This window comes from Bubalus bubalis, chromosome 4, assembly GCF_019923935.1.
Source record: "Bubalus bubalis isolate 160015118507 breed Murrah chromosome 4, NDDB_SH_1, whole genome shotgun sequence".
Taxonomy (NCBI): Eukaryota; Metazoa; Chordata; class Mammalia; order Artiodactyla; family Bovidae; genus Bubalus; species Bubalus bubalis.
The window spans coordinates 88,806,984-88,826,573 of NC_059160.1; the positions used below are offsets into that span (position 1 = coordinate 88,806,984).

Below are 19,590 nucleotides of genomic sequence, written 5' to 3' on the forward strand. Positions count from 1 at the left end.
AACTCTCACATCCATACATGACCACTGGAAAAACCATAGCCTCGACTAGACGGACCTTTGTTTACTCTTTCTTTAAATCTTTTCTCAAAGACTTCAATATTAATTCACAACTGGCTCTTTCAAAAGTCACCTCTAGGACTCCCACTGCACTAACCATAATGGTTTCTAATAACCTGTATTCATATTTGTATCTCACAGAAGTGTGATCTTTAAAATGAGCGAGATCATGCTTAGTTCCTCATCATATTTAAAGTGACTGATATAATATATGGCTTAGTTTAGAACATAAATATTTATTTGCTGATTGACAGTATAATAAAAGAAAATCAACATAATGTGAAAACTGATTGAAGGATAAAGAAAACATCACTGACATGATTTTTTGTATAACATTTTGGAAACAGCCTTTGTCAATGACTTTGGGGAACCATAGCACCATCACTGAATTCCTCCTCCTCGGGCTGTCTACTGACCCACACATCCAGGCTCTGCTCTTTGTGTTGTTCCTAGAGATTTACCTCCTGACACTAATGGGAAACCTAATGATGCTGCTGGTGGTCAGGGCTAATTCTCACCTTCACACGCCCATATTCTTCTTCCTGAGTCATCCCTCTCTCTCCTGGATCTTTGTTTATCTTCAATCATTGTGCCCAAGATGCTGAAGGACCTCCTGTCTGAGACAAAAACCATCTCACTAAGGGGCTGCCTGGCTCAAGGCTTCTTTGTGTTTATCACTGCAGGGACTGAAGCCTGTCTGCTCTCAGCGATGGCCTAGGACTGCTATGCCACCATCTGCCACCCTCTGCTTTACAGACTGATGATGAAGAAACAGCTGTGTGTGCAGCTTGTGTGGGGCTCATGGGGCTTGGGTTTCTTGAAAGCTCTTATCAATATCCTCAAAGCTACCAACCTGGACTTCTGTGAGAACCATACCATTAGCCACTACAGCTGTGAGGTGCCCTCTCTCTTTCCTCTGTCCTGCTCTGATGTCTCCATCAACCTCATAGTCCTGCTGCATTACAGCCTGATGCCTGGGTTTGGGACCCTCCTCCCAATAGTCTTTTCCTGTGCTTGTGTTGTCCCCACCATCCTGAGCATCAGCTCCACCTCAGGCTGAAGGAAAGCCTTCTCCACCTGCTCCTCCCATGTCGTTGTGGTGAGCTTCTTCTACATATCTGCTTTCCTCCGTTATCACACACCAATTTCAGGATCCCCTGTGGAGTTGATCTTCTCTGTGCAGTATGGTGTGGTCACTCCCATGGTGAATCCTCTCATCTACAGCCTGAGGAGCAAGGAGTTAAAGGCAGCTGTGAGAAGAACACTGAATATGTACTTGCATTGTTCCAGATTGGGGGGAAAAAAAAAAGCCAGAGGAAAATGGGGAATTAGAATAATATGAGGGGGGGCAGTCCTAAGACGGCAGAGGAATAGGATGGGGAGACCACTTTCTCCCCCACAAATTCATCAAAAGAACATTTGAACACTGAGCAAATTCCACAGAATAATATGACACTGTGAAAGTTCACATTAAGAAAACTTCCTGGCTCTACACAGTGCCAGTTGGCACAAGGTAAATTAGCAGTGCATAAGAAATGAATACAAAGGTAGTAGGAAAGTGTATGCTTAGGCAAAATAGAGGGAAAACTATGGGTTAAATAACCATCTGAATCCAGAGACTGTGGTCATGAAAGTATTAATTCTTCATTCTCACGTGTGCTCAGTTGCTTAGTCGTGTCTGACTCTGTGACACTCTGAACTACAGCGCCAGGCTCCTCTGTGCATGGAATTTTCCAGACAATAATACTGGAACAGGTTGCCATTTCCTACTCGAGGGGATCTTCCTGACCCAGGGATCAAACCCACGTCTCCCTGTGTCTCCTGCAGTGGCAGGTGGATTCCTTACCTCAGAGCCACCTGAACCCTCATCATTCTCAGTACTTTGCAATAATCACTTTGGTCTACTTACAAGGTAAAATACTTGTATCTTAAATTATTACTTTTAATTGAACTTAGGGAAGGTAGTGACAGCTGTAACTTCACTATCAAGAGAGTGTTCAGATATCGGGTAAAAAGAATCATAGATTTGGGGACCAGGAAGTAAGAGGAAAATGAGCATCAGCTGGTGTGGCCCTTGGCGATAAGCAAAAGGAAGGAGGTACAGGTTCTGAAGACAATGAGTTCCCAAATTAGGACAGAGGCCAGGCTCACAGAAACCTTCCAAGGACCTTGCTATTTCTTGCCAGCACTGGTCTATGGAGAATTCCACATCTCAAGTGCATGGGAGTTCTGATCATTCCCTTTTCCAGGCACTGCCTGGGGCACACATGTCTGAAGAAGAGGACTCTCTTGGGAAGATGGAAAAAGGAAAACAGATCCACTGGTAAAATTCATAACTGCTGGTGACCTAAGCTGTGGTTTGTTTCAAGACAGTCACTGAACCAGAGCTGGCATGGTCCTGCAGGTGAAAGTCAGGTTTTCTCCTCAGAACTTCACAATAAGCAAATGAGACCCAGAACAGGATAAGAGGGATCAACAATAAGTTTGTGGGGTTTTGTGGCCATGCTTTGTGGCATATGGGATCTTACTTCCCCAACCAGGGATGGAACCTGTGTCCTCTGCATTGTGAGTACAGAGTTAACTGCTGGACCACCAGGAAGTCTGACAATAGCTCTTTTAAATATGGGAAAGCAGTGTAGGTTCTGGGCAGAATTTAAAAACCAAACAACATAGATGGTCTCTATCTTCCTTTTGGGGACCCAGTTCCTTTTCATCCAGTTCTGTTCTCTACTTTCTGCAGAACTTTCCCGGAATCTCACTAGCTATCTACCTTTATCAATAACAATTTACTCAGGAAACATCAAATGTCCTCTTTTCTAATAACAAATTTGTATCATGATAGAAAAAATAATGCATATTATTATGCAAGCATAATGCATATTTCATATAGACACATTTTATCATGTTATATATATCTCCTTTGCATGAATAATTTTAAAAATTATTAACCAATTACTCAAAATTATTAACCAACTGCATTTTCTCCTAAAGACTATATTCTAAAAAGTGCTTATCAGCAAGCAGATATTGTGACATGATATATTTAAGTGTATTTTTAGAAACTTCGTTGCCTCTAAGCTTTTTATTCACATTTGTTTATACTTATTGGTCTAGGAGCTTGTCAATCACAGAAACTACCACATATTCCTTTCTGTATAATGAGATACTACTCTTTTGCCAGTGGAATCAGAATGCATACATTAAATTATTTGAAGTTGCATTTCATTTAATTTCACTGTAATTAAACCATAATAATTTTATCCTCTAATACTAGCATGCTTCAATTTTTAATGAAAAAAATATTTTTCAAAAGTCTATGAAGAGTTTTCATTCTACTGTGTATGTGTGCATGCTAAGTTGCTTCAGCTGTGTCCAACTCTTTGCACCCTATGGACTATAGCCTTCCAGGCTCCTCCATCTATGGGATTCTCCAGGCAAGCACACTGGAGTGGGTTGCCATGCCCTCCTCCAGAGGATCTTCCTAACCCAGGGATCAAACCTGCATCCCCTGTGGCTCCTGCATTGCAGGCAGATTCTTAACTGCTGAGGCACAGGGGAAGCCCCTTCATTCTACTATACTTTCATTTATCTATGACTCAGGGGAGGAAGGATTGTATGGCCAAATAAAATTGTACTTTCCCACAGAATTAAGACACTGTAGACTCCTTCATTTTTCTCTTCCTTCCCAAGAATTTTAACATAGATTTGGAAATGTGTATGATGTGGTGGTTGATGATGGAAAATCAGTACTAACACCTTGTAATTCAGACCAAAAACAAGGGTCTGTCCTCAATTGTTGCCAACTTTCTTTAAAGTATACGCCATTCTCTCTCTCTGAACTCTATTATCAATTCAGCATGGCAGAAAAAGTTCAAATCAATATTTTTAAAATGTTTTGCATTTTTTTATGTTCAGTAACAATCATACAAAATGCACAGTAGTGTATCCAGATTTACCTACTGAGCATTTTTTCATGTTTATGCTAGTACACTGCCAATATTTATTTTAGCCAATGAATCTCCATTTATGACCCAGGCTCTTTTGAAGCCTCTGCTCTGGTACTTGGAGCAAGTGTTTGTGTGTGAACTCTTCACTAGTAGACTCTCGGAGACCTCTGACTCTTTAAGCTCTGTGTGTGTGCTAGTCACTCAGTCCTGTCCGACTGTTTGCGACTCCATGAACCCCACCAGGCTCCTCTGTCCATGGAATTCTGCAGGCAAGAATACTAGAGTGGGTAGCCATTCCCCTCTCCAAGGGATCTTCCCAACACAGGGATAGAACCTGGGTCTCCTGCATTGCAGGCAGATTGTTTATCACTGGCACCACCTGACCTTACTCTAAGCTCTGCTGATTTTCAAAGTCAGACATTATGGGAGCTCATTTTCCTAGTTCAAGTACCCCAGGATAGGGAGCCTGACATGAAACTTGAACCTCTCGCTCCTTAGGAAAGACATCCACAGCGAGGATAGCCCTCTTGCTTGTGGGTCACTGCACTGGCGGCGTAGGTTCTGATTAGACTGCATCTCTGCCCCTCGTACAAATCCTGATGTGGCCTTTCTATTATATCCTTGAAAGTGAAAGTCCCTCAGTTGTGTCTGACTCTTTTTGACCCCTCTGAGCCCATAAGGGTTCTCTGTCTATGGGATTCTCCAGGCCAGAATACTGGAGTGGGTAGCCATTCTCTTTCTCCAGGGGATCTCCTTGACCCAGGGATTGAACCTGAGTCTCCTGAATTGCAGACAGATTCTTCACCATCTGAGCCATCAGGGAAGCCCAGATCCTCATCTGTATAAAACCTGTTCTGCTAGTCTTCACGTTGTTCTCAGAGATAGTTCTCAGGTTGTTTTATATGTAGTTGTAGTTTTGACATGTCCATGGGAGAAAGTGAGCTCAGCATTTCCCTACTCTGCAGTCTGAATCCAATCCTTCAAACAACCCTATACAACATTCTTATCTATTCAACTATTGATGGACATTGAGATTGTTTCCACATCTTGGCTCTTGTACATAGTGCTGCAATGAACATAGGGGTAAAAATATCTTTTCCAAGTAGTGTTTGCATTTTCTTGGGACAGATACCCAGATGTGGAATTGCTGGATTATATGATGGTTCTATTATTAATTTGGGGGGAAACTCCATACTGGTTTCCATAGCAGTTACACCAATTCACATTCCACCAACAATGCACAAGAGTTGCACATGACTTCACTTACATGTGTAATCTAAAAAACAAGACAAACAAAACAAAACTCAGACTCAAAGATACAGAGAACAAATTGGTGGTTACCAGAGGAGAGAAGGGTTGAGAGGAGTGAAATGGGTGAAGGGAATAAAGAGGCACAAACTCCAAGTTACAGAGTAAATATCATGGATATGTAATGCACAGCATGGGAGATACAGTCAATGTTACTTTATTAACTTTTATGGAGACAGATGACTACTAGACTTATTATTGTGATCATTTCACAATGTATACAAATGTCAGGTCACTGTATTGTACACATGAAACTAATACAATATGGTATGTTGTGGTTCAGTTGCTCAGTCATGTCCAACTCTTTGTGATCCCGTGGACAGCAGCATGCCAGGCTTCCCTGTTCTTTACCACCTCCTGGAGTTTGCTCAAACTCATGTCCATTGAGTCGATGATGCCATCCAACTGTCTCATCCTCTGTTGTCCCCTTCTCTTCCTGCCTTCAATCTTTCCCAGCATCAGGGTCTTTTCAAATGAGTCGGCTCATAGCATCAAGTGGCCAAAGTACTGGAGCTTCAGCATCAGCATCAGTCCTTCCAATGAATATTCAGGATTGATTCCCTTTGGGATTGACAGGTTTGACCTCCTTGCAGTCCAAGGGGCTCTCAAGAGTCTTCTCCAATATCACAGTTCAAAAGCACCATTTCTTCAGTGCTCAGCCTTGTTTATGGTCCAACTCTCACACCCATACATGACTACTGGAAAAACCATATCTTTGACTATACGGACCTTTTTTGGCAAAGTAAATATGGTATAATCAATTAGAATTAAATAAAAAGAATAAATAATTTAAGTGCACAAATGACCAATTATGATATGTATAAAATTATCTCATACTGATTTAAATTGTATTCCCCTAATAATGTTAAATACATACTAATTTGCTTACTATTTTGAAATCTTTTATGAAAGGACAGTTTAAGTCTTTGCCTAATTATAAATTTACTATTTTATATTTTGTTATTTATTTAAAGGATATATTTTTATACCCTACATATATCTTATCTCATATGTGAACTGTATTTATCTTCTCTCAGTTATTGGTTTATTTTCACTTTCACTTTTATTTTTACTTTCACTTTCATAATAATGACTTTCATAATTGTCATTCAATTAATAGAAATTCTTAATTTTAATTTCAATGAATCCCAATTAATCTTTTATTTTAGGAAATAACTGGCAAGAAAGGTATAATAGATGTCATTCGTCATATTTTATTATACCAAAGCCACCATAACACTGCTTGCCACAACTAGAAAAAAGTATATGCAGCAATGAAGGTCCACCATAACCATAAATAAATAAATTTATTTTAGCCATAATCCCAGACTCAAATGCTTCCCATACTTCAAACACACATTACCCATATTTCTTGTCAATAAGAAAATCTGCTCTCCAACTTGATTCTGGGGTTTTTATTTAGATTCATCTACTAGGAGGAAAGATGGACTGAAGAATGTGGCTTCTAAGTCCCATATCATGGTAGAGCTTACAAAATCCTGTTGATGATGAAATGTTTTACTCAATTTCACTTGTAAAGTTAAATAGCTGTAGAGCAGTTCCTTTTTCAAGGAGTCTCAAATATGCTTAAGTTTTCCCTGTTTATAATATCATATCTCAGTCATACATAGTATTGCTTTGGTTTAAGCAGTCTGCAGAGCAGCTATGTTTAGCTTGTTGATTTGAGTCCATGCTCCTGGTAGGTCATGAATATCAAGGGCATCCTGGTAGGTCATGAATATTAAGGCCATTGGTTTTTATCTTATAAAGTTACAACTTGAAGTTGGACTAAGTTGTCAAGAACTTTAGCAATGTTGACTTTTTTGAGGAAGTAGGGATCTCATCTTTGTGTGACCTTTGGAATATCTGGGTGATGTAATGACCTTTAATCATGAATTCTAAACTCTTCTGAATCTAGTGGGAGTTGAAAGTAGGCAGACTGGCCAAGTGGGTATTTGCCTGGCTCCCCAAGCTGGAAAAAAAAAAGTTTTCAATTTGTACTCTAAAGGCTGTCTCATCTCTGTGGGATTTCTCAGGTGAAATCACGTCCAGTTAAATTTGGTGTGTAAAAGTAATTTGTTGATCAAAGAAGTGAAAAGAAAAAAGTAAGTTAAACATAGTGTAATATTTGCCTAAAATATCTATTCAACTCTATTTGCTTTGATGGATCTGATCAGATTCCCACACAGGGCCCTTTTATTATTTGTGAGCTCTAAAATTTGAGTCCGTTGAAGTGAGATGAATAAACCTACAGCTTGTTATACAGAGTGAAGGAAGTCAGAAAGAGAAAAACAAGTATTGCATATTAGAGCATATATATAGAATCTAGAAAAATGGTACTGAGGAACCTATTTGCAGAGCAGGAGTAGAGACTCAGACATAGAGAACAGGCTTGTGGACACAGTGGAGAAGGAGAAGGTGGGATGAACTGAGAGGGTAGCATTGACACTTATGTACATTGCCATGTGTAAAACAGCTAGCTAGTGGGAAGCTGCTATATAGCACAGGAAGCTCACCTCGGTGCTCTGTGATGACCGAGAGGGGTGGAATGGAGGGCGGGTGGGAAGGAGGCTCAAGAGGAGGGGATAAATGTACACTTAAAGCTGATTCGTTTTGTTGTATGGTGGAAAGCAACACAACATTCTAAAGTAATTATCCTCCAAAAAAATAAAGTTTAAAAAAATTTTTTTTCTCTTTATGTGCTCTATCTTAAATATTTTTTTTTAATTTTATTTTATTTTTAAACTTTACAATATTGTATTGGTTTTGCCAAATATCAAAATGAATCCGCCACAGGTATTACAATGCCATATAAAGAAAATATTTATAAATGTGAACTTCATTATTCCAAACATTTACCAGTTATACTACCACTGCTTACTCGTTTAATTGATAAGTGATCATGAGGAAAAATATTATGCCAGAGCAGTCTCGTTCGACTAAAAACCTTATAGCTCATTTTAATAGAAAAGTAGACATTTTCATCTATAAAACAGTTTTTGTCCTAATTAAGACTATCATAAACTTTTTAAACAAATACTTCCCAAAATACACCCAAATTTTGGAGCTCACAAATAATAAAAGAGCCCTGTGTGGGAATCTGATCAGATCCATCAAAGCAAATAGAGTTGAATAGATATTTTAGGCAAATATTACACTATGTTTAACTTACTTTTTTCTTTTCACTTCTTTGATCAACAAATTACTTTTACACACCAAATTTAACTGGACGTGATTTCACCTGAGAAATCCCACAGAGATGAGACAGCCTTTAGAGTACAAATTGAAAACTTTTTTTTTTCCAGCTTGGGGAGCCAGGCAAATACCCACTTGGCCAGTCTGCCTACTTTCAACTCCCACTAGATTCAGAAGAGTTTAGAATTCATGATTAAAGGTCATTACATCACCCAGATATTCCAAAGGTCACACAAAGATGAGATCCCTACTTCCTCAAAAAAGTCAACATTGCTAAAGTTCTTGACAACTTAGTCCAACTTCAAGTTGTAACTTTATAAGATAAAAACCAATGGCCTTAATATTCATGACCTACCAGGATGCCCTTGATATTCATGACCTACCAGGAGCATGGACTCAAATCAACAAGCTAAACATAGCTGCTCTGCAGACTGCTTAAACCAAAGCAATACTATGTATGACTGAGATATGATATTATAAACAGGGAAAACTTAAGCATATTTGAGACTCCTTGAAAAAGGAACTGCTCTACAGCTATTTAACTTTACAAGTGAAATTGAGTAAAACATTTCATCATCAACAGGATTTTGTAAGCTCTACCATGATATGGGACTTAGAAGCCACATTCTTCAGTCCATCTTTCCTCCTAGTAGATGAATCTAAATAAAAACCCCAGAATCAAGTTGGAGAGCAGATTTTCTTATTGACAAGAAATATGGGTAATGTGTGTTTGAAGTATGGGAAGCATTTTGAGTCTGGGATTATGGCTAAAAGGCTACTAAGGAATTAGAACTTCTCATTGGTTGAACTCTGGACTTACTGAGAAATGGATAGGACCAGGAAACTGACTTAACTGCCAAAGTAAGTGCTATGGGTGACCATGGTCAGATTTTAGGGTGTAAAGTCAAAGCTGAGAATCATGAATAAACGTTCAGTATTCTAGGAAATACAGCATTGTAATCCATAGCTGAAGACTGATAAGAAACAGAGTGGAGAGATATAAACAGAATCTAGCCGTTAAAGAGAAATTCGGAATTTGGAGATGGAGGACCAATGTCCCAGTATGAAAGTCAAAAAGTTCATCTAAACATCTGTACAAAAGAGGACTAGGAAGGACTGAATGCTCTATTTTTATTTTAAACAGGTCTCTGAACATGAGCAGAGAAAAATTAGTAGATGGAAATGTCTTCCTCAAGAACAGAGAGCAGCAGCAGTGGGTGTCTCCAACAGAATGTAAGAACTCTGAGTTAAACTCTAACTGTCCTGAGGTATGAATTGCCACACTTGCTTCCTGTGCTGTCTGGGAACAAGGTATGGAACGTGTAGTAAAGTCCTCTATCCTGGCTGCTCCTACAGCCAGGATACCCATTCCTTTATTGCTGGCATGAAACTTGCAAGGTTTCATTCCTCTTGCTTACTTTTCTAGAGATCTAGCCTATTCTAGGATACATATGCATCCCAGTAATGCTTTTCTGGGTGGGTCCGAGGGGCTACGCTGAGTCCAACACTTTCTCTCCCACTTGACATCCCTGCAGTTTGGCAGCTATTAGTGGCACTAGCTGCCCTCCTTTCTGTGAAGGTACACACCCCAATAATTATACAGTAAAGACAGGATTAACTCAAGTAATTATAGACCTCCAATTTATCTTACAATTAGGGTCATAAACAGACGAGGGCAGCTACTGTGAGTGATTTCAGTGTGATTTTCTCACATCCCTCTTCATAAAGGAACAGAAAAGGGACAAAAGAGCAGCACTAGCCGCACTGACTTTGATCTTTGATAGCACCTCACGACACATTGGGCTTCCCAGGTGGTACTAGTGGTAAGGAACCCACCTGCCAGTGAAGGAGACATAAGAGACATGGGTTTGATTCCTGGGTCAAGAAGATTCCCCTTGAAGAAGGAAATGGCAATCCACTCTAGTATTCTTGCCTGGAGAATCCCATGAACAGAGGAGCCTGGCAGGCTACAGTCCATAAGGTCACAAAGAGTTGGACATGACTGAGGCAACTTAGCATGCATGCACAACATATGAGAATGTATTTGACTTTTGCCTAGACACTAGACTCAATCTCAAGAAATAATAATAATGATTTTTCCAAGAGAGATACACTTTACTTTAACTGACAAAATAATATATGTATATGGCTAAAAATAAAAGATGCAGAATGTTATAAAATTAAAAAGTAGTCAACAAATGTTTTTAAAATATGGTGTGTGTATGGATGGAGTGGGTGGGAGTCGTATATATATGGCTAGATCATCAAGGTCTTAACAGTTAATTATTTTTTCAATGTCTGTTTTCCCCCTTGCTTTATCCAATATTAGTTTTCCATCCCTTAATGATCCCTCAGAATTATTTCACAACTTCCCAGTTATTTGCAATTATTAAAAGTCTGTGCACACTGATATTTTAATCTCAAACTCAATCCACACTGCACCTGCACAGGCTTGAGCTGGGCTTTCGGGGGATCTGCAGTGGGCAAGAGGGTTTTTCAGTCCTTTGCCCCTCAAGGTTTTTCCTCCTTTGCCCCACTCCAGCACTTGAAACAAAGAAAAATGGCTTTGTCTGTCTCCCAGACATCTTTTCCTTCTCCCACTTCTAAGCTGTACATTCTCCACTCTTAGAGGAGAAAAAGAGATTTGAGTAAGAATGTTTACTCTGCCAGGTGTGGATTTAATTCTCTGTCTGAGAGGCATACCTGTTCAAGCCCAGAGACCTTCTGAGTGTCCTTCTGATGCACCAGATACTCACACTTTTTAAAAACACCCTTCTTGGGATGCAGGCCTCTCCTCTGTTGTCACTCCTCTCCTACTTCACTTTCTGTGCCCTGCCATCTGTTTCTACTCCCCTTTCTGGCTCAATTCTTAACTTATCCAGGAAGAGAAGAACATCAATCCATGGAGATGGAGCCAGTCTCTTCATCTTTTTCTTTTTCAGTATACAGAGCAGTATTATTAACTATTGTCCAATAGTTATTCCAAGACTTATTCATCCTACATAATTCAGTCTGTACCCTTTATGGGTACCAATATCTCCCTATTTCCCCACCTTCCTGTCCCTGGTAATGCTCCTACTCTCTGACTCTATGATTTCACATTTTTAGATTCCACAGACAGATTAGATCATGCAGTATTTTTCATTCTGTGCCTGGTATATTCCATGTATCATAATGTCCTCTCCATTCTTTCATTTAGCAAAACTGCAGGGTCCCCTTCTTTTCTAAGGCTAAACAATATTCCAATTATATATTTTAATAAATATATCTAACTATAATAAACAATAATGTGTTATAATTTCTTACTGTCATTGAATAGTTTCTTACAGGAATAGGTTCTTTTGAAGAGTTTTATATATAAGTTAATATTTAGGGACTTCCCTGTGGTCCAGTGGTTAAGAATACATGTTCCCAATGCAGGGAGCCCAGGTTTGGTCCCTGGTCAGGGAACTAGATACCACACAACACAGCTAAGTGTTCTCATGCTGCAACTAAAAAAAAGATCCTGCATCCCGCAACTAAGATGCAGTGCAGCCAAATTAAAAACTAATAATAAGTTAATATTTACCCCAAACGCTCCACAGTACTGCTATTTTTTCCCATGCTTCTAATATTTATTTTGATTTTTCATACATCTGCTACTGGAACACATGTTGTATTTCTTTCTTGTTTGGAAATATTAAAAATATTACCATAACAAAGATTTCAGACAAATAGGCAAGGCTGGCTGTCTAATATGTATCTTTAAAAAGTTGGGCCCAAACTTTTGGGCCCAAACTGGTTTCTTACCCATTAGTAACTCAGAGTTTATTCAAAATTCTCTACAGAACTTCCTCCCAGATAACCACTGTCCACAATGCTGTTATTAACTGCATTTTACACATGAGGCAAACGAGGCAAAGAGTTTTATGTATCTTATACAAAGTCACACACCTAATCAGTGTTAGAGCTGAGATTTGAACCTAGTCTGAAGGACAAGCCCACATGGTTAGCCACAGATCAACATTGCCCACTCAAGCCCTAGGCATTAGTTTTTCAGACCTACTCATGTTTTTACCAAACATGGCTTGATTTTTTTCAGTCTTGAGCCTCAGTTCACGCAAACGACATGTCTCTGGTAAATGTTTTTCAAGCTCAATCAGATACTTTCTTTAAAATTTTGCTCAAATATTCTCAATATAATGTCACTACTGAACCCTCTCAAAACCGCAGTTGTATTATCCATTACATAAATAATACTGTGTTATTATTGGTTTGGCCAAAAATTATTGGGTTTTTTCATACCAACTTATGAGAAAATCCAAATGAACTTTCTTATCAACCCAATATTTATTGGTGTTAAATCCATATTGTTCATGGAGTGGGATCATTTTAAGAGCTGAAACTACCCCTTGATGATCTTTATGTTCCAGATGCCTAGGTTTAACAGGGAGCAAAAATGTTTACTGAATAATAGTGATACAAGAAGAGAATAAATGCTTTGAGAAAATCATTGGGCGATATCAGAACTTTGCTGTCATGTCTTTTTATATTATTTCTAGGGAATAACCTGTGCAAATGACTTTGGGGAACCACAGCATCGTCACTCAATTCCTCCTCCTCGGGCTGTCTACTGACCCACACATCCAGGCTCTGCTCTTCGTGTTGTTCCTAGAGATTTACCTCCTGACACTAATGGGGAACCTGATGATGCTACTGGTGATCAGGGCTGATTCTCACCTTCACATGCCCAAGTTCTTCTTTCTGAGTCATCTCTCTCTCCTGGATCTTTGTTTATCTTCAGTCACTGTGCCCAAGATGCTGAAGGACCTCCTGTCTGAGACAAAAACCATCTCACTAAGGGGCTGCCTGGCTCAAGGCTTCTTTGTGCTTATTACTGCTGGAACTGAGTGCTTTCTGCTCTCAGCAATGGCCTATGACCGCTATGCCGCCATCTGCCACCCTCTACTCTATGGACAAATGATGAAGAAACAGTTGTGTGTACAGCTTGTATGGGGCTCATGGGGTTTGGCTTCTTTGAATGCATTTATTAACACCCTTCTAGCTGCCAACCTGGACTTCTGTGAGAACCATACCATTAGCCACTACAGCTGTGAGGTACCCTCTCTCTTCCCTCTGTCCTGCTCTGATGTCTCCATCAACCTCATAGTCCTGCTGTGTTCCAGCCTGGTGCATGGATTTGGGACCCTCCTCCCAATAGTCTTTTCCTATGCTCGTATTGTCTCCACTGTTCTGAGCATCAGCTCCACCTCAGGCCGAAGCAAGACCTTCTCCACCTGCTCGTCCCACCTCACTGCAGTGAGCTTCTTCTTTGGCTCTGGGTTTCTCCGCTATCTCATGCCAACTTCAGGATCCCCTCTGGAGCTGATCTTCTCTGTGCAGTATGGTGTGGTCACTCCCATGGTGAATCCCCTCATCTACAGCCTGAAGAACAAGGAAGTAAAGGCAGCTGTGAGAAGAACACTGGGAAAATATATGCGATGGTCCAGATGAAAAAATAAAGCCAGAGGAAAATGGAGAATCAGGATAAAATGATGCCAGTTAGACATTATGAGAGTTCTCACTAAGAAAAATTTCCTGGCTCTATGCAAAGTGATAAGTTACAAAATAAATTAGCAGTGCATATGAAATGAGCACAGATATAGCAGAGAGATGTTGGGGTAGTCCAAATTCAGGGGAAATAATGGGCTAAATAACTATCTCAATCCAGAATGTGTGGTCATGAAAGTGTTGACTCATTGTTCCCAGTACTCCTCAAATATTCACTTTGGTCTTCTTATTAGGTAAAGTATTTGTATATTGAATCACTACTTTAAATTGAATTTAGAAAAATGCACTGAGAAGGTCTTCCCCTAGCTCAGTTGGAAAAGAATCTGCCTGTAATGCAGGAGACCCAAGTTTGATTCCTGGGTCAGCAAGATCCACTGGAGAAGGGATAGGCTACCCACTTTAGTATTCGTGGGCCTCCCTTGTGGCTCAGCTGATAAAGAACCTGCCTGCAATGCAGGACTCGGGTTCTATTGATGGGTTGGGAAGATCCTCTGGAGAAGGCAAAGGCTACCCACTCCAGTATTCTGGCCTGGAGAATTCCTAGGACTGTATAGTCCATGGGGTTGCAAAGAGTCAGACATGACTGAGCAACTTTCACTTTTACTAAGTATAACTTTACTATTAAGAAAATATAGATTATTGGATAAAGAGTCATAAACTTGGAGGTCACAGGAAGGAAAACAATGAACTTCAACTGAGTGGCCCTTGATATAAGTAAAAGAGATAAAGGTTCTGAAGAAAAGTTGAGTTTGCTTTTAGGGATAGATGTTTCATGTAAACCTTCCCAAACTCTGCTGTTTGCCAGCAGTGGCTCACAGATTAATTTCAGCTCCTGGGGAGTCCTACTAATTTCTTTTACCAAGATTTACCTGAGAACACATCACTGGAAAGGGGAACACTCTGGGAACACAGAATAAGGAAAGTCAGACTCACTGGTACAATACAGAACCACTAGCTATGTTTTGGGTCAAGATGGTTACTGGTCCAAAAATGCCTGCCTGGATCTGCAACTGAAGGGCAGTCATTCTCCATTTGAGTTTTAAAAAGTCATTACAGTTTTTGAAAATATGGCAAAATAGCATGGGTTCTGGGCATAATTTTTGTTGTTGTTCAGTCACTTGGTCATGTCTGATTCTTTGTGACCACATGGACTGCTGCACACCAGGCTTCCCTGTCCTTCACCACCTCCCAGGATATGCTCAAACTTATGTTCATTGAGTCAGCGATGCCATTCAACCATCTCATCCTCGCTCGTCCCCTTTTCCTCCTGCTTCCTTTTAAAATTTTAAAGTGAACAATTTTAAATAATAATTGTAGAGCATAATTTTAAAAGTGAATAATTTGATAACATCTGCCTATCCATTGTATAATTGTTCCACTTCTTGGTGACCCCCTTTCATCCACTTCCATCCTCTGCACTTTGCAGAACTGTTCCAGCCTCTCACTAGCTGCCCATTCTACAATAACAATTTACTCAAAAAGAGGCTTATTAAATTCCTTTTCTCTAATAATAAATTTTGTCTATAATAATAAAATCAAATCACTCCTAAAAAAAAAAATCAATCCTGAGCATTCATTGGAAGGACTGATGATGAAGCTGAAACTCCAATACTTTGGCCACTTGATATGAAAGGCTGACTCATTAGAAGAGACCCTGATGCTGGGAAAGATTGAAGGGTGGAGGAGAAAGTGAACGACAGAGGATGAGATGGTTGAATGGCATCACGGACTAAACGGACATGACTCAGAGCAAGCTCTGGGAGCTGGTGATGGACAGCGAAGCCTGGTGTGCTACAGTCCATGTGGTTGCAAAGAGTTGGACATGACTGGGCGACTGAACTTAACTGACTGAATAATAAAATAATAAATAATAAATTTTACCAAATACATTGATTTGGTAATATCATAAATTTTGCATAGAAACATATTATACCTTTTAATATCTCGGCATTTTTTTTCTTGGCATTTGATTAACTTCAAGAATAATGAAATTATTGATTTTACACATACATTTTCTCCTAGATGTCAGTTCAGTTCATTCACTCAGTCGTGTCCAACTCTTTGTAACCCCATGAATTGCAGCACGCCAGGCCTCCCTGTCCATCTCCAACTCCCAGAGTTTACTCAAATTCATGTCCATAGAGTCGGTGATGCCATCCAGCCATCTCATCCTCTGTCGTCCCCTTCTCCTCCTGTCCCCAATCCCTCCCAGCATCAGAGTCTTTTCCAACGAGTCATCTCTTTGCATGAGGCGGCCAAAGTATTGGAGTTTCAGCTTTAGAATCAGTCCTTCCAATGAACATCCAGGACTGATCTCCTTTAGAACAGACTGGTTGGCTCTCCTTGCATTCCAAGGGACTCCCAAGAGTCTTGTCCAACACCACAGTTCAAAAGCATCAATTCTTCGGCACTCAGCTTTCTTCACAGTCCAACTCTCACATCCATATATGACCACTGGAAAAACCATAGCCTTGACTAGATGGACCTTTGTTGGCAAACTAATGTCTCTGCTTTTCAATATGCTATCTAGGTTGGTCATAACTTTCCTTCCAAGGAGTAAGCGTCTTTTAATTTCATGGCTGCAGTCACCATCTGCAGTGATTTTGGAGCCCCCCAAAAATAAAGTCTGACACTGTTTCTACTGTTTCCCCATCTATTTGCCATGAAGTGATGGAACCACATGCCATGATCTTCGTTTTCTGAATGTTGAGCTTTAAGCCAACTTTTTCACTCTCCACTTTCACTTTCATCAGGAGACTTTTTAGTTCCTCTTCACTTTCTGCCATAAGGGTGGTGTCATCTGCATATCTGAGGTTATTGATATTTCTCCCGGCAATCTTGATTCCAGCTTGTGCTTCCTCCAGCCCAGCGTTTCTCATGATGTACTCTGCATAGAAGTTAAATAAGCAGGGTGACTTATACAGCCTTGACTTACTCCTTTTCCTATTTAGAACCAGTCTGTTGTTCCATGTCCAGTTCTAACTGTTGCTTCCTGACCTGCATATAGGTTTCTCAAGAGGCAGGTCAGGTGGTCTGGTATTCCCATCTCTTGAAGAATTTCCCACCATTTATTGTGATCCACACAGTCAAAGGCTTTGGCATAGTCAATAAAGCAGAAATAGATGTTTTTCTGGAACTCTCTTGCTTTTTCATGATCCAGTGGAGGTTGGCAATTTGATCTCTGGTTCCTCTGCCTTTTCTAAAACCAGCTTGAACATCAGGGAGTTCACGGTTCACGTATTGCTGAAGCCTGGCTTGGAGAATTTGGAGCATTACTTTACTAGCGTGTGAGATGAGTGCAATCATGCGAGAGTTTGAGCATTCTTTGGCATTGCCTTTCTTTGGGATTGGAATGAAAACGGACCTTTTCCAGTCCTGTGGCCACTGCTGAGTTTTCCAAATTTGCTGGCATATTGAGTGCAGCACTTTCACAGCATCATCTTTCAGGATTTGGAATAGCTCAACTGGAATTCCATCACCTCCACTAGCTTTGTTCATAGTGATGCTTTCTAAGGCCCACTTGAGTTCACATTCCAGGATGTCTGGCTCTAGGTCGGTGATCACACCATTGTGATTATCTGGGTCGTGAAGATCTTTTTTGTAGAGTTCTTCTGTGTATTCTTGCCACCTCTTCATAATATCTTCTGCTTCTGATAGGTCCATACTATTTCTGTCCTTTATCGAGCCCATCTTTGCATGAAATGTTCCCTTGGTATCTCTAATTTTCTTGAAGAGATCTCTAGTCTTTCCCATTCTATTGTTTTCCTCTATTTCCTTGCACTGATCGCTGAGGAAGTCTTTCTTATCTCTCCTTGCTATTGTTTGGAACTCTGCATTCAGATGCTTATATCTTTCCTTTTCTGCTTTGCTTTTTGCTTCTCTTCTTTTCACAGCTATTTGTAAGGCCTCCTCAGACTACCTGCCCTTTATTGCAAAACTCCTGTATATCCTGGGTCCTCTTCCCCTAGCTTCCTTGGAGAGTTCTCTCTTGCTGCCTCCTGGACTCGAGATCCTCAAACGTCCCACCAAATGAAATATAACAATAAAATGAAATAAAATTTCCTCTCAAGAATCTGTCCTGCCTCTATTTTCATCTATCTAGTAGGAACAGTCTTCAGATATGATAGAGGGGATATCCTTGGGATCCATAGGACTACCTTTATGCTATTATACTACTGTGCCCTTTCCTTTTTCCCTCGTAAGGTATATGCCTTAGTCTTCAGTGTTTTTTCTCTCAATCACTGCCATCCAGGTGATAATAGAATGCTGACTATAGCCAGCCTCTTTCAGAGTGATAACAACAGTCACCCTATGACCCAGATCTTCTAAGGAACGCTGACTCCTGGAGATATATATATATATATATATATATATATAGGGTTTATGCCCCAATTTAAAACCAGAAAAGCAATAGAAATAGCCTGTTATTCATGGAAGGTACATTCATGGAGGGTTACAGTGCTTATTGAATTTCTAAAAATTTTTATTCTAATTTTTGACAGCTATAAAGAAGAGGCTTCACCTGGGGGAGGTCAATGATGAAGTTAAGAAAAACCATGATCAGACCAATTGTAATGAGGTGAGTTTGTTAAAGACCTTGAGAAACTGACTGCTATATATTAAGATAGATAAAACAGATAATGAAGAAAATATTTACAGAAGAATAAATATAATTAGTAAGGCACAGAATGTTTTATTATCACTAATAACCAAAGAAATACAAATCATAAAATTCATATTATTTCTTGCTTTTCAAATTAGTACATTATTTTTTGAAGACAGTGGTATCTAAGGCAAAGGAGAAACAGTTGTTAGCATCATTTCTGGCTTTAAACTGGTCAACCCTTTCAGAAAGCAGTCTGTCAATTTGTGACAAGAAATTCATCAGTATTCTTACCAATTAATCCACTAAACCAGTTCAGGAGTGATTCTAACTGAGGAAATGTTGTACAAAGAAGTCTAATAAAATGTTACTTTTAAGGGTGAAAGTCTAACTCAAATTGTGTTTTAAACAGTGAAAAGAAGTGAATTCTAAAAATGTAACAGTGAAATATGCTTTTAATGACATTCTCAGGAAATGGCTTAGTCAACTATGAAGAAGATGTGTAATAAAATGTTAAGATAACTAAAGCTTATGTTTACTATGTCTTTGAATCAATATGGAAAAACTCTTAAAACATTAGGTATGTAAGTTGGATTCATACTTTTGCAAATTATATGATTGTTACCAGGCATAAAGTACAGAATATTATATGAGAAATTGATTTGGACTTTTCCTCTTATGCCAGAATTGAAAGTAGGGCTCACAAAGAAAAAGATATATTCTTTGTTTTTGTTGCTGTTAAGTTGCCAAGTCGTGTCTAACTCTTTGTGACCCTATGGACTGCAGTACACAAGGCTCCCCTGTCCTTCACTATCTCCCAGAGTTTGCTCAAACTCCTGTCCATTGAATCAGGGATGCTATCCAACCATCTCATCTTCTGTTTCCCGCTTCTCCTCCTGCCCTCAATCTTTCCCAGCATTTATATTTTTA

General features: G+C 39.6%; 1 protein-coding gene and 1 pseudogene across 1 annotated transcript; both read left to right on the plus strand.

Moving 5' to 3' along the window:
• Positions 1 to 289: 289 nt before the first annotated feature.
• LOC102414852 lies at positions 290 to 1,399 on the plus strand (annotated as a pseudogene).
• Positions 1,400 to 12,876: 11,477 nt separating this feature from the next.
• Positions 12,877 to 14,000, plus strand: LOC102413203 (olfactory receptor 8S1-like). Its single transcript, XM_006049128.4, has one exon. It carries the CDS (start codon positions 13,065 to 13,067, stop codon positions 13,998 to 14,000), a length of 936 nt encoding a protein of 311 aa, XP_006049190.4. The 5' UTR covers positions 12,877 to 13,064.
• The last annotated feature ends 5,590 nt before the right edge of the window (positions 14,001 to 19,590 follow it).